Below are 13,932 nucleotides of genomic sequence, written 5' to 3' on the forward strand. Positions count from 1 at the left end.
TCCACGTGGTTTGCCTTCGGGGTGGATGTGGTGGGTGGCCGTGGCAGACGCTGCCCACGGCCTCCGGTCTCTGGCTAGGGTGTGCTTTTGCCCCCACCAGTTTGGGATCCGGTACCCTATTGCCGACTCTTCACCCGGGGATTGAATTTGGGTTCTCAGAGTCCTTTCTTTTTCTCCCTCTGGGTCTTTCCTTCTCTGCTCCACTCTCTCTCTGCAGGCTCATCTGGACCTCTGCTTCTTACTGACTCTGACAGACTGACCCTGATCTTAGATGGTGCCCACCTTAAATACTCCCTCTATGTGTGAGCTCAGGTGACCAGCACCCAATGAGCTCCTATCTTTACCCAGGCTGCTCCCCCTATCTGCCCCTACACTACTTGGGATGTACCACCCACCTCCCACTCCAGCCAGGAACAGACTCGGTCGTACCTGCACATTTCTAAGTGGGAGTACCGTTGGTCTGTTCCTCGGAAATGGGATGTGTGTAGTGCATGCAGCCTACCGAGCTCAGGTCCACACTCCATCCTTACCCGGGAGTGGAATATCACACCTCTGGGTTGAGGTGCAATACCCCTGTAGCAGCCGAATCCTCAGGGTGCTACATTATCCACCATGAACGTTTCCTTATTTTGCACTAGGTCATTAGTAATTTCATGTTAAAAGCATCCTGGTGTAACGCTAAATATCATTTTATAAAATTTGAGATTAAAATTATTTTTTTTTCTTTCAATGCAGGAGAACAATGTTACTTCCCTCAATGAGTTTTTTCTTTTAGGATTTCAAGTCAGCAAGAATTGTAGAATTTTCCTCTTCTTTCTGCTCTTCCTGATTTACTGTGGGATAATATGTGGGAACCTCCTGATCATCACCCTGGTGTCCACCAGCAAGAACCTCCACACTCCAATGTACTTCTTCATCTCACAACTGTCCATCAGTGACATCTTGTTACCCACAGACATTGTCCCCTACATGTTTTATATTTTACTCAATAATGGGGCGACCATTACTTTTATTGGCTGTATGGCCCAGTTGTATTTCTTCTGTGGTGCAGAAACATTTGAATGTTTTCTTCTCACAGTGATGTCTTATGACAGATATGTGGCCATCTGTAATCCACTTCATTACGTCTCTATCATGACAAGTTCGTTCTGTGTGAATTTGGTCAATTTTTTTTGGTTTCTCGGTTTTTTTATTGCTTTCATTGACACATTATCGATATCAAGATTAAAGTTTAGTGGGCCAAATATCATTGACCATTTCTTCTGTGATCTGGCTCCCTTACAGGACATTGCCTGTTCTGATTTATTTCTTTTAAAACTGCAACTGTATTTACTAAGTTTCCCATTACTTATTGTTCCCAACCTAATAATTGTTCTTTCTTATGGAAATATTGTCCGAGCTGTTTTACAAATTCAATCTAATATCAGTAGACAGAAGGCCTTCTCCACCTGTAGCTCCCACCTCGCTGTGGTCTCCATATTTTACTTGACTCTGTTCAGTGTGTATATTCTTCCAACAAGTGAACAAACATCAGAAGTTAATAAAATCATGTCCTTGCTGTATACTGTATTTACTCCATTAATCAATCCTATTATTTATAGCTTTAGAAATAAAGACATTAAGAAAGCCGTGGAGGAAACTATTCAGAAATATCTCTAATCTGATGGTTTTGTCTAAAAAATAGTCTACGCTGTCAATGGATCAAGAAAATAGATCTAAGAGCTTGGAAAATAGATTTTTTATTGACCAAGTTTAGCACAATTAAAGTACATTTTTCACTAGGTCTGAGGCTCTGAATGGATTTAGCAAACCTCAAAACGGGATGCTTCTAAAATTGATTTCTCAAGACAGATAATTCTGTTTTGGCAAAAATCTCTGGTGAGTCTTCATGGGTTTATATCCGTTAGGGATATAAATAGGGAAGGTGAAGCTAGGCAGTTCAGTTCCTCTGAAGAGTTCCTGCAGTAGAGAAGCCTAAGAGAGGTCAGTCTGCAGTGGAGCTCAGTCTAGTCTAGAGAACGCAGTTAATAGTTCAGCAGTGGAGCACGAGGCTCCTGCTTGCTAGATTCAGGGAGCCCAGATAGAGCTTAAGGTGTGCCGGTGCCGTAAGATCAGTGAAGCGCGGCAAGCTGCCGTAGAATCATAGAATGGTAGAGTTGGAAGGGACCTCCTGGGTCATCTGGTCCAACCCCCTGCTCAAAGCAGGATTCACTAGATCATCTCAGACAGATGTCTGTCCAGCCTCTGTTTGAAGACATCCATTGAAGGGGAACTAACCACCTCTCGTGGCAGCCTGTTCCACTCATTAATCACCCTAACTGTCAAAAAGTTGTTTCTAATATCTAATCTGTGTCTCCTCCCATTTAGTTTCATCCCATTGCTTCTAGTCTTTCCTTGTGCAAATGAGAATAAAGATGATCCTTCTACAATGTGACAGCCCTTGACATATTTGTAGACAGCTATTAAGTCTCCTCTCAGTCTTCTTTTTTGCAAGCTAAACATTCCCAAATCCTGCAACCGTTCCTCATAGGACATGGTTTGCAGACCAGTCACCATTCTGGTCGCTCTTCTCTGAACTTGCTCCAGTTTGTCTATGTCTTTTTTAAAATGTGGTGCCCAAAACTGTACACAGTATTCCAGATGAGGTCTGACCAAAGAGGAGTAAAGACCGATAATGACTTCACGTGATCTAGACTGTATGCTTCTGTTAATACATCCCAGAATTGTATTTGCCTTTTTGCTGCTGCATCACACTGTTGACTCATGTTCAGTCTATGATCTATTAGTATACCTAAGTCTTTTTCACATGTACTGTTGCTTAGCTCTATTCCTCCCATTCTGTATATGCTTTTTTTATTTTTATTGCCCAGATGTAGTACTTTGCATTTTTCCCTGTTAAAAACCATTCTGTTGGTTGCTGCCCACTGCTCCAGTTTATTTAGGTCTTTTTGAATCCTCTCTCTCTCTTCTCTAGTATTAGCTATCCCTCCTAGCTTTGTGTCATCAGCAAATTTAATCAGTTTACCCTCAATTCCTTCATCTAAATCATTGATAAAGATGTTGAACAATACAGGTCCCAGGACGGAGCCCTGTGGTACCCCACTTGAGACATTCATCCAGCTGGATGTGAAGCCATTTACAACCACCCTTTGAGTCCGATCACTAAGCCAGTTATGAATCCACCTAACAGTTGCCTGGTCCATTGCATACTTGGTCATTTTTTCAATAAGGATGGTGTGAGATACTTTGTCAAATGCTTTGCTGAAGTCAAGATATACTATATCTACAGCATTTCCCTGATCCACCCAGTCAGTGATTCTGTCATAGAAGGAAATTAAGTTAGTCTGACATGACTTGTTAGTTACAAACCCATGCTGACTCTGGTTAATCACTTCATTCTTATCCATGTACTTACATATATGTTGTTTAATAATTTGTTCAAAGATCTTTCCTGGTATAGAAGTCAGACTCACCGGCCTATAGTTCCCTGGGTCCACCTTCTTCCCTTTTTGAAGATAGGAACAACATTTGCTCTTCTCCAGTCTTCTGGGACTTCTCCTGTTCTCCAAGAATTTTCAAAGAATATGGAGAGTGGTTCTAAAATTTCTTCTACGATATCCTTCAGTACTCTGGGGTGTAATTCATCTGGACCTAGAGACTTGAACTCATTTATGTTAGCTAAATATTCCCTCACAATCTTTCTGTTTACAGATAACTTGGATTCCTCTATTCCTTTAAAAGGACAGTGAAGATCAGTTGATGTTACATTTTCTTTCTGAGAGAAAACAGATGCAAAATAGTAATTAAAAAGTTCGGCCTTCTCAACATCCTCTCTTACCATTTCTCCATTTTCATCCTGTAAAAATCCTATAGCATCTTTGACTTTTCTTTTACTTTTGACATACCCCCAAAATCCTTTTTTATTGCTTTTGACATCTCTTGCAAGCCTTAATTCATTGTCAGCTTTAGCTAACCTGATACGGGCCCTGCAGGATCTGCAGACTGCATTATAATCTTCTTTAGATATGCCTCCCTCTTTCCATTTAATAAACATTTCTTTCTTTCTTTTTAGCATGTGTTTAAGTTCTGTGTTCATCCATCCTGGTTTCCTTAAATGCTTCCCATTCTTCCTACTTTTCGGGATTGTTAACGATTGTGCTTTGAGAATCTCATTTTTAAAAATTTCCCATCCTTCCTGGACATTTTTGTCCTTAAGGACATCCAGCCATTGGATCCCTCCTATTCTCTTTCTGAGTCTCTTAAAATTTGCCTTTCTAAAATCTAACCTTGAAGTTTGAGTCTTCACATGTCTTCCTCCTCTAGTTATCCAAAATTCTATAATAGCATGATCGCTGCCTCCTAGGGTCCCAGCCACCTTTACCTCCTCAACCATTTCCTCCCTGTTTATAAGGATTAGATCCAAAGTAGCAGATCCACTTGTTTTCTCCCCTACCTTTTGGAAGATAAAGTTGTCAGCAAGAGAGGATAAGAATTTGCTTGACCTGTTAGTTTTACTTGAGAGAGTTAGTGTGTATAGCCTAGTGAGGGCCCGAGTAGGCCAAAGGCGAGTGGCGAGTTAGTACATAAGGGGCAGAGGAGCTTAACCAGCTCACCCCGAAGCATTTACCGGACACAGGATCCGAGCTTACCGGTATCTCTATGACCCAGTAAGGCATAACCGGAATCCCTGGAGAACTACAAGTCCCAGGATCGCTAAGGTGCTGATATGTAACAGAGCCAGGAGACGCTTAGGCCCCGCATACTGGGAGCGTGAACTCCAAGAGAAGGCCCTACCTCAAGGTCAGCCAGCGCAGGACAGAGACAAAGTTAGGCCTAGCTCCAGGTAGGTCAGAAACTTACTATGCAGAGGCAAGAAACAGGAGGCCCTACACCCGCTCATTGGGGAGGATCCTGATATGCACCCTTCACCCTACAGTGCTCCGGGATGTGCCTGAATTTCCACCAGTAAAAGGTACTGAAGTGACTACCGTGTCCGTTCCCGTTCTTGCTCTGACCCAGCTGGGTCTCGCCTGTCCTGCATTCCCCCTGCATACGCTGCCCTTAGACCTAGCTCCACCTGTGGGGAGCTATACCATCGAGCTGCCTTATCACCAGCCTCAGTGGACTGCTGCAGCACTGGTGCTTGTCACCAGATACCACAGGTGGCGTCATGAACTCTTATAAATTAACAATTATCCACCCTTTTAAAGAGAGACCCCAGGGTACGGGCCAGGGAGCCGACCACCGCGACATCCCGAAGGCCAGGCCAATGCCCGGGTACCGAGTCATCCCCATCCCCAGGGCTAGTCACATCCTCCTCCACCTCCTCTGCTGACCTCATCGACTGTCTGACTGTGGGTTGACAGTAAGTGGGATCTCCAACCTCGTCATCATCACCCTGTGTGTTATCACACCCGTCGCCCTCAGAGCCAACCTCTTCCTGCCCTGACCGAAAAGTCAAGTTGTCGCTCCAATCAGGTATTTGAGTCTCATCATCGTCTTCATCATTGTCTCCACCAACAGGAGTTACAGTTTGGGAACAAGGGTCTACATTATGCTCAGAACCTTCTTCATCTGGTCCTGGATCCAACTTATAAAGATTCTGGGCATCGGATCAGATCATTTCCTCATCTGGATTAACAGAAGCTCTGGAGCAGACCTCCGTTTCCCAGGCTATAGTATGAGTAAACAGCTGGGCAGACTCAACCATCTGTGTTACCCCATACTCAGACGGGCAGCTGGAGACTTGGGAGCTGTGAGGAAGCAAGTGCGATTGGGGTGACACCTCTGAGGACTGGAGTATTTGTGATGTTGAAATTGAGGTGATGGAGAGCCCACTTGAAGGAGCACTTGATATCCGTTGAAGCACCTGCTGTTTTTGTGCCTCATCTAGAATTTGTAGCGATGGGCGTGTCCGTAAGAATGGGATCGTATCACATTGTCCACGAAAAGAAGTCGACATCTTAGTTTGGCTGGAAGATGGTCTTTCTTCTGCAGTTGTTACTCCCCCCCCCACCGTGGGGGGCCTCGACCCACCGGCGGACAGGCACCAGTATTGGGATAGGGGGGCTGGCCGTCAGGGTCCACCGCGGCTCTGGCACAAACCCGGCGACACAGAGGTGGCACAGGCAGGAACGGACTGGCCGTGTCGGCTTCTCACTTTTTGGATTTTAGAAGGGCATGACATGCCTATATCTGTGTCTCCCCCTCCTTTTACTCCTCCACCTCTTTTCTTTTTGCATGACTATATGTACTTGTCACTTTTCCATGTGTTAGTTGGGTCTTCTGAGCAGTTTGTCAGCTTTTGGACACCTTTGAAGGTGTTTTCTATGTGTTTCTATGTGTTTTTGTTTGCCTGCCATTGGTTTTAACGGTGTTCGAAGGTGTTCAACGAACAGTTCGACGAACAGTTCGGCGAACACACGGGTGTTCGACGAACCGAACCGAACTCGAACACTACGGGGGTGGCTCAACACTAGACACTACTTCTAAAAAGACTTATACTTAATGAGAAAACTTAAAAACGATGGTAACTGACCTATGATTGAAACACATTCATCTCCTTCTAGAAAAAGAGAAAGTATTATTGTCCCATGTCCCCCAATCTTACCACATATTTTATTTGTTATTCAGTTCAGAATCACAAATCCCAGTGACATCTAGTTCAATGATTGATTCAACCACCATTTCAAATCATTCCTCATCATATTTTGAGGTAAAAATGCACAGTGGAAATGAAGTCTTAATGATTCTGTATTGGAGAAGGATTTCTTGTCAACTTCATGGTAAAAATGTTAGCAGATTTTCTTAGATTCAATGATAGTGACAACCTTAGACATCCATGACAATTTTATGGGACTCCCACAGGGCATATATTAGCAGTGAGCCCATAGCAATGGTGATCAAATCTAAAAAATAGATGTCTTCCAAATTATTATTTTTTTAATTTTGACCTCAACTATATTTGTTGTAGAAACCCATGAAGACTCACCACAGATTTTTGCCAAAACAGAATTATCTGTCTTGAAAAATCAATTTTAGAAGCATGCCGTTTTGAGGTTTGCTAAATCCATTCAGAGCCTCAGACCTAGTGAAAAATGTACTTTAATTGTGCTAAACTTGGTCAATAAAAAATCTATTTTCCAAGCTCTTAGATCTATTTTCTTGATCCATTGACAGCGTAGACTATTTTTTAGACAAAACCATCAGATTAGAGATATTTCTGAATAGTTTCCTCCACGGCTTTCTTAATGTCTTTATTTCTAAAGCTATAAATAATGGGATTGATTAATGGAGTAAATACAGTATACAGCAAGGACATGATTTTATTAACTTCTGATGTTTGTTCACTTGTTGGAAGAATATACACACTGAACAGAGTCAAGTAAAATATGGAGACCACAGCGAGGTGGGAGCTACAGGTGGAGAAGGCCTTCTGTCTACTGATATTAGATTGAATTTGTAAAACAGCTCGGACAATATTTCCATAAGAAAGAACAATTATTAGGTTGGGAACAATAAGTAATGGGAAACTTAGTAAATACAGTTGCAGTTTTAAAAGAAATAAATCAGAACAGGCAATGTCCTGTAAGGGAGCCAGATCACAGAAGAAATGGTCAATGATATTTGGCCCACTAAACTTTAATCTTGATATCGATAATGTGTCAATGAAAGCAATAAAAAAACCGAGAAACCAAAAAAAATTGACCAAATTCACACAGAACGAACTTGTCATGATAGAGACGTAATGAAGTGGATTACAGATGGCCACATATCTGTCATAAGACATCACTGTGAGAAGAAAACATTCAAATGTTTCTGCACCACAGAAGAAATACAACTGGGCCATACAGCCAATAAAAGTAATGGTCGCCCCATTATTGAGTAAAATATAAAACATGTAGGGGACAATGTCTGTGGGTAACAAGATGTCACTGATGGACAGTTGTGAGATGAAGAAGTACATTGGAGTGTGGAGGTTCTTGCTGGTGGACACCAGGGTGATGATCAGGAGGTTCCCACATATTATCCCACAGTAAATCAGGAAGAGCAGAAAGAAGAGGAAAATTCTACAATTCTTGCTGACTTGAAATCCTAAAAGAAAAAACTCATTGAGGGAAGTAACATTGTTCTCCTGCATTGAAAGAAAAAAAAATAATTTTAATCTCAAATTTTATAAAATGATATTTAGCGTTACACCAGGATGCTTTTAACATGAAATTACTAATGACCTAGTGCAAAATAAGGAAACGTTCATGGTGGATAACATTCCATATCCTTAAAAATACAAGGCTGTGAATAAACAGAAAAGCAGCTCCATCGTTTCTATGTTCTTTACGTTCTGTTAACATTTTCAAATTGTTTTGTTGCAAATGTTCAAGAATTTCACATTATTAAACTGTTTAGGAATAGATAATAAAATATGTCTCGCGCACTAAAATTGTCATTTGGTCCGTTGTACTAATCAGAAAACCTTGGCCTTGATTGATCAATTACAACTTACAGAAATCACTTCTCTTTTGTGACTCTCAATATTCGCTGTCATTTTTTTCGCCAATTTTATTAAAATAGAGCACGAGGTCCATGATTTTTGCACAGAATAAAAAATGCTTTTTATTTTTTTGTCTTTAAACGATTTTTGAACTCTAAAAGTCACAAACTTTTTTTAAAAAGTTGAACATTGGATAAAAATGTACCAAAATAAACACTACACCAGAAACCTTACTCCAAATAGAGACAGAAATGAGATGTACCAAAAAAAAGAAAAAAAAGGCAATGTTTGGTAGAAGTCACACTTTATAAATTTATTTAAAATATCTGGATAACTCAAATTGTTGAGTAAATTTTGAAAAACACTTAAAAATAAAGACAACTTAAAAATGGCATAAAACTTATAAATTTGCAAATAATAAAGCAACGATTTACTACAGAAAAGTGGAGAAAATACACTGATTATTTGGGCCAATGGTCGAACAAAACATTAATGTTAAAAGTTTATAGCTAGCAGAATCAATACAAAGACACACAGACAAATAGGAAGCTAAACAACCAGCTCAGTATAGGATATAGCTATGTGAAAACATAAGAAAAAAGATCTTTTTATTACAGGACGTACAGGACACTCTCAGGAGGAGTCTGCCATTAGATAAGGCTGTATTTCTCTCATTTTTTAAACACATAGGGTGTCCTAACTAATTCACAAAAGTGTATTTAATACTAATCATCTAGTACATTAATTCTTTCTCGCGGATGCACATGTTTTGGGCAAACTGTACAGTCCCAGAATGTGCCGTGTTGACCCCTACCCATAATTCCTAGCTTCCCATTGGTCATTACACTTTGCCATTTACTTTTTTTTTTCCATCCACAATTGCAAACTAAATAAATTTTGACTTAGAAAGAGATTTAGAGATCTTGATCCTAAAAGCAGAATTCTGTCATATTATAAACAAAGCAAAAAATTATTTCATGCATAAATATTTTGATAAAAGGACGATGTTAACTCCATCAATCAGCATTAACGTACAGTGATATAACCATACAAGACTTAGCAAATTTCTAAGATGAAAACAGCACAAAAATGTATTAAACATGACAGAAAACCAATGCGTGTATGTAGGGTTGAGTAAAAAGATTCACAGGACTTCGGTCCAGCGGCCAAGTTGGATGACGATGGCTGTTCAACCGCAGCCCTGCAAACCACTTCCTACTTGACTGCATCCCTGCCACATCTTCTGACTTGTAGGAGCGACATTGACGATCTCATCATTGCTGTGTGATGCCTACATGGGGCGCCAGAGGTTAATAATCAGAAGAGGTGACAATATGTAGTAGCAGGTTCGCAGATCTCTGGTCCAGTAGACATAGACAACTAACGTGGCCAATGATCTACGGTCTTATGACTATTTTTTCTCAACTTTACATTTATGTATAAGAATTTGATGGAAGTTTGATATATTACTGCAACTCAGCTAAAACTTTTATCACTATCCAAAAAAGCATAATTCAAGGTAATTCTAAGAATAGTAGATTTTGCTCGCTGGTGGATAAAATCTAAAATATTTCTTACATGAACTTCCATATTTAAGCCTTTTCCTTTTTTCTTCTCTTAGTCCATCATGTTTTTTCTTAAATCAAAGATTACAAGAGGAATAAGAGTTTAATGAGCAAAACCAAAAGCTTTCTTGGTGCATCTCTGAGAGGGTCAGGAATTTCTCTAGAAAAGCTGTCTCGGAGCATTTTACTAACTTGCAGTAAATTGGTAATATTTGTGAAATCCATCAGTGAATTTTCTACTTCTTCCCATGTAAATTATCATCTGTCACTGCTTCATCTTCCAAACTTCAAGATACATTTTGATAAATGAAAAAACAAATGTAAATTCCAGATCTTCACACAGCATGAAGTCATCATAAGATCCAGAGCACAACGAAGCCTTATATATCATGTAATCGTACAAATATGATGTCTTGGGTTTACAGACATCCCACAGATTGTGTATTTTTAGATCTGTTTGTGCACCTGTAATAAGTCATTGGGGGTTGTTCCTGTTTGACCGTTATTACCAGGAGAATAAATCCCCAAAATATTCAATTAACATTATATGATATACAGTAGAATAAAGAAATGTTACACTGTATTATTTGTGCTTTGCATAGTTGATATCATTTAATTGCAATGATGTGTTTAAAACCGACCAGTATATCATGAATTTTAAGAAATGTGCCACCATCATCGACCTCAAAAAGACTGAAAAACAATTTATTACCAACTTGTATGTATAAATTTCCATGCAAGGTCTTGGTCATTCGTTGGTGGTTGTCTTCGATGTCACCATCCAAATGATGCGTATATCATACAGAGTTCAAAACACTCTTTGCCCACCCCATACATGTAACTCTGGGTTGGATTGCAAACAGAACTAGTCACAAACTTTTTAAGGAGCAGTGAAAACAGTTGCAATCAAACTTGTTCAAATTTTATTGCAAGTTTAGATTATAAGAAAAATGTATAAATGTTCCAATCTTTAAAAAAAACTAATTAAACAAGAGCAATGTAAATCGATATATACAACTAATATCATAAGTAGTTTCTCCAAATTCATCACAACAAGGCACTTTTACTGACTGCTGCACTCTGAGAATTATTGTTCACTTCATGACAAGCATCTTTACTATTTAGTAGCACTTCTCTGGCTTTTAAAACTTGCTGAAAATATACTGTATAGCCATCTTCTGGCAGTGTTCATGAAGAATCTTAGCCCATTCCTCGTGGGCAATGACCTCCAGGTCACTATTCTTCTTTGGTCTGCATGCTGTATCCATCTTCTTCATATCCCAACAAAGAAATGAGGTTTAAGTCATGCACTTGTGACGGCTTCTACAGAATCTTCCGGGATGTTTTCTGAAACAAAGTTTTGACAGCAAATGAGCCAGCACCACATGTTAGTGATGCCCTGTGGACCTCAGCCCCTGAATATTATATGCCACAGATTCCTGATTTTGTGGCCCCTTCAGGAATCCAATTTTACACTGCCGGCCTCAAAGTCATTGACTTTTTCAAATTATTTTTCTCTGAAGATTTTGTAAATCTCATGGTGGTCCAAACAAAATTAGTACACCCAACAATTTTGTTTCCAAAACTCCATTTTGTCATATGCTTAATGGACCCCTCAAGATTTGGTAGAAACTATGGTGTTTTGGTCCCTCGTCCTTCACATTTGGATAGTAAAGAAGCCAGAACGTGGGGAAAATTGGAGTATGGATAATTTATATAACACTCCAGCTTTTCACATGGTTATACCCGAACATGCTTTGAGGCCATTCTGAAGTTTTTGCATTACAACGAATATGCACAGTGTCCACCCCGAGATGACTACAACTTTGACCAACTTTTCAAAGTTGGGCCAGTCATTGATCACTTCAGCAACAAATTTACTGAGGTGTAAATTCCCCAAAAGGATATTTGCGTAGAAGAGTCGCTAATACACTTCAAAGGGAGGCTTAAATTCTGACAATACCTGCCTTGTGTTACGGGTCCGGTTGGTGGAACCTCTGTGCCGTGGTGCAAGGAGGGACCTAGAGGGGCGTGATGAGGTATCAACTCAGACCGACCCTGGTCGAACGGCGGCTAACGACTCTGTGACCAGGGAGGGACCGAGCAGAGGGACCAGGTGCTACTCTGGGGATGACCTTGTAAGAGAGCAGGTGGCTCCCATGGGTCAGATGACTGGGAATGACCATTATAGCGGATGGGCACAGCAATCAGGCAGAAGTCTCTAGGTTAGCAGACGGGTGGTCACGGCAAGTGACGGCAGGAGCCTCCGGGAAGGCTATCAGGTGGTCACGGCAAGTGATGGCAAAGCAGGCTGAAGTCTCTTGGTTAGCAGGCAGGTGGTCACGGCAAGTGATGGCAGAGCCTCCGGGTAGGCTAGCAGGTAACAGACAGATAACAGGTGAGTGCTCCCAGGTGAGCAGGCTAACAGGCACAGCAGGTAGCATGCAGGTAACTGGCAGGTGCTGCCTGGTAAGCAGGCGGGCTTGTCCATAGACAGACTGGCGGGATGAATGGAAGACTGTCGGGCTGGAGAGTAGTCAGGCTGGCGGACTGGAACAGTAGTCAGGCTGGCAACTGGACCTGAGGGCTGAAGCAGAGGTAAGTATACTTGTGCAACAACTATTGCTCGGGCACATCCATTTTGGAGGAGGTGCCTTATATATGGGAGATCCTCCGGCAATTGGCCAGGGACTCCTTAGGACGTAAGCACAGTGCCCGGGAAGCTGCGCACGCAGGCAGCAGCAGGAAGAGGAGCGCGGGAGGACGCCGCGCTGGGAGGTGAGAGGGACGGAGTCTCTGCCTGGCAGGGAGCAGAGACGCTGATGCTACAGTACCCCCCCTTTACGCCCCCTCTTTTTTAGGCCAGACCAAAAATTTTCTAGGAGAAGCGGGGCATGGATGTTCTCCCTGGGTTCCCAAGTTCTCTCCTCTGGGCCAAACACCTTCCAATCCACCAGAAAAAAGGTTTTCCCTCTCACCCTCTTGGTGGCCAGAATATTCTCTACCTCAAAAACGTCCTCAGCAGAAACCAGAGCAGGAGAAGTACCTGAATTATTGGAGAAAGAGTTAAAGACAGCAGGTTTGAGGAGAGATACGTGGAAGGAGTTGGGAATGCGTAAGGTGGGTGGAAGCCTCAACTTGTAGGCCACTGGATTGATCTGTTTAAGGACCTCAAATGGACCGATGAACCTAGGGCCCAGCTTGTAGGAGGGTATTTTGAGCCGCACAAGTTTAGTGGAGAGCCAAACCTTGTCTCCCGGACGGAATTGAGGCGGATCCTGATGTCTTTTGTCAGCAAATCTCTTCATCCGCTCGGAAGACTGAAGAAGTGCGGACCTAGTATTCTCCCAAATGGTGGAAAAATCACTGACCAGGGACTCCGCAGCAGGGTTGTCCACAGAAGCGGAGACGGGAAACGGAATCCGGGGGTGTTGGCCATAAACTATAAAGAACGTGGACTTGAAAGTGGATTCGCTCTCATGATTGTTACAGTATAAGAGAATTCGGCCCATGGTAGGAGGTCCACCCAATCAGTATGGTGGGCATTGACAAAGTGCCGGAGGTAGCTGGTAAGGATCTGGTTGATCCGCTCTATTTCACCATTGGACTGTGGATGGTAAGCAGAGGAGAAATCCAGGGTGACATCCAGCAGTTTACAGGTAGCTCTCCAGAAGCGTGAGGTAAACTGAACCCCTCGATCCGACACGATGTGGAGAGGTAGGCCATTGAGATGAAAGATATGGTGAAAGAAGTCCTTAGCTAGCTCTGATGCAAACGGGAGACCAGGCAGAGGAATGAAGTGGGTCATTTTAGAAAAGCGGTCCGCGACCACCAAAATGACTGTACAACCGGTAGAAACAGGGACATCGGTAATAA

General features: G+C 41.8%; 2 protein-coding genes across 2 annotated transcripts; one reads left to right on the forward strand and one right to left on the reverse strand.

Moving 5' to 3' along the window:
- The first annotated feature begins 729 nt into the window (after nucleotides 1–729).
- LOC141167547 (olfactory receptor 11L1-like) lies at nucleotides 730–1,659 on the forward strand. The gene has a single exon (XM_073654939.1). The coding sequence runs from the start codon at nucleotides 730–732 to the stop codon at nucleotides 1,657–1,659; it is 930 nt and encodes a 309-aa protein (XP_073511040.1).
- Nucleotides 1,660–7,210: 5,551 nt separating this feature from the next.
- LOC141167548 (olfactory receptor 11L1-like) lies at nucleotides 7,211–8,140 on the reverse strand. The gene has a single exon (XM_073654940.1). The coding sequence runs from the start codon at nucleotides 8,138–8,140 to the stop codon at nucleotides 7,211–7,213; it is 930 nt and encodes a 309-aa protein (XP_073511041.1).
- Nucleotides 8,141–13,932: the final 5,792 nt, after the last annotated feature.

This window comes from Phyllobates terribilis, unplaced genomic scaffold, assembly GCF_046119375.1.
Source record: "Phyllobates terribilis strain yellow unplaced genomic scaffold, ASM4611937v1 Scaffold_11__3_contigs__length_659146591, whole genome shotgun sequence".
Classification (NCBI taxonomy): Eukaryota; Metazoa; Chordata; class Amphibia; order Anura; family Dendrobatidae; genus Phyllobates; species Phyllobates terribilis.

Bases quoted from the DNA above. Each gene is read 5' to 3' on its own strand.
- LOC141167547 (XM_073654939.1), top strand. From the start codon at position 730: ATGCAGGAGAACAATGTTACTTCCCTCAATGAGTTTTTTCTTTTAGGA.
- LOC141167548 (XM_073654940.1), bottom strand. From the start codon at position 8,140: ATGCAGGAGAACAATGTTACTTCCCTCAATGAGTTTTTTCTTTTAGGA.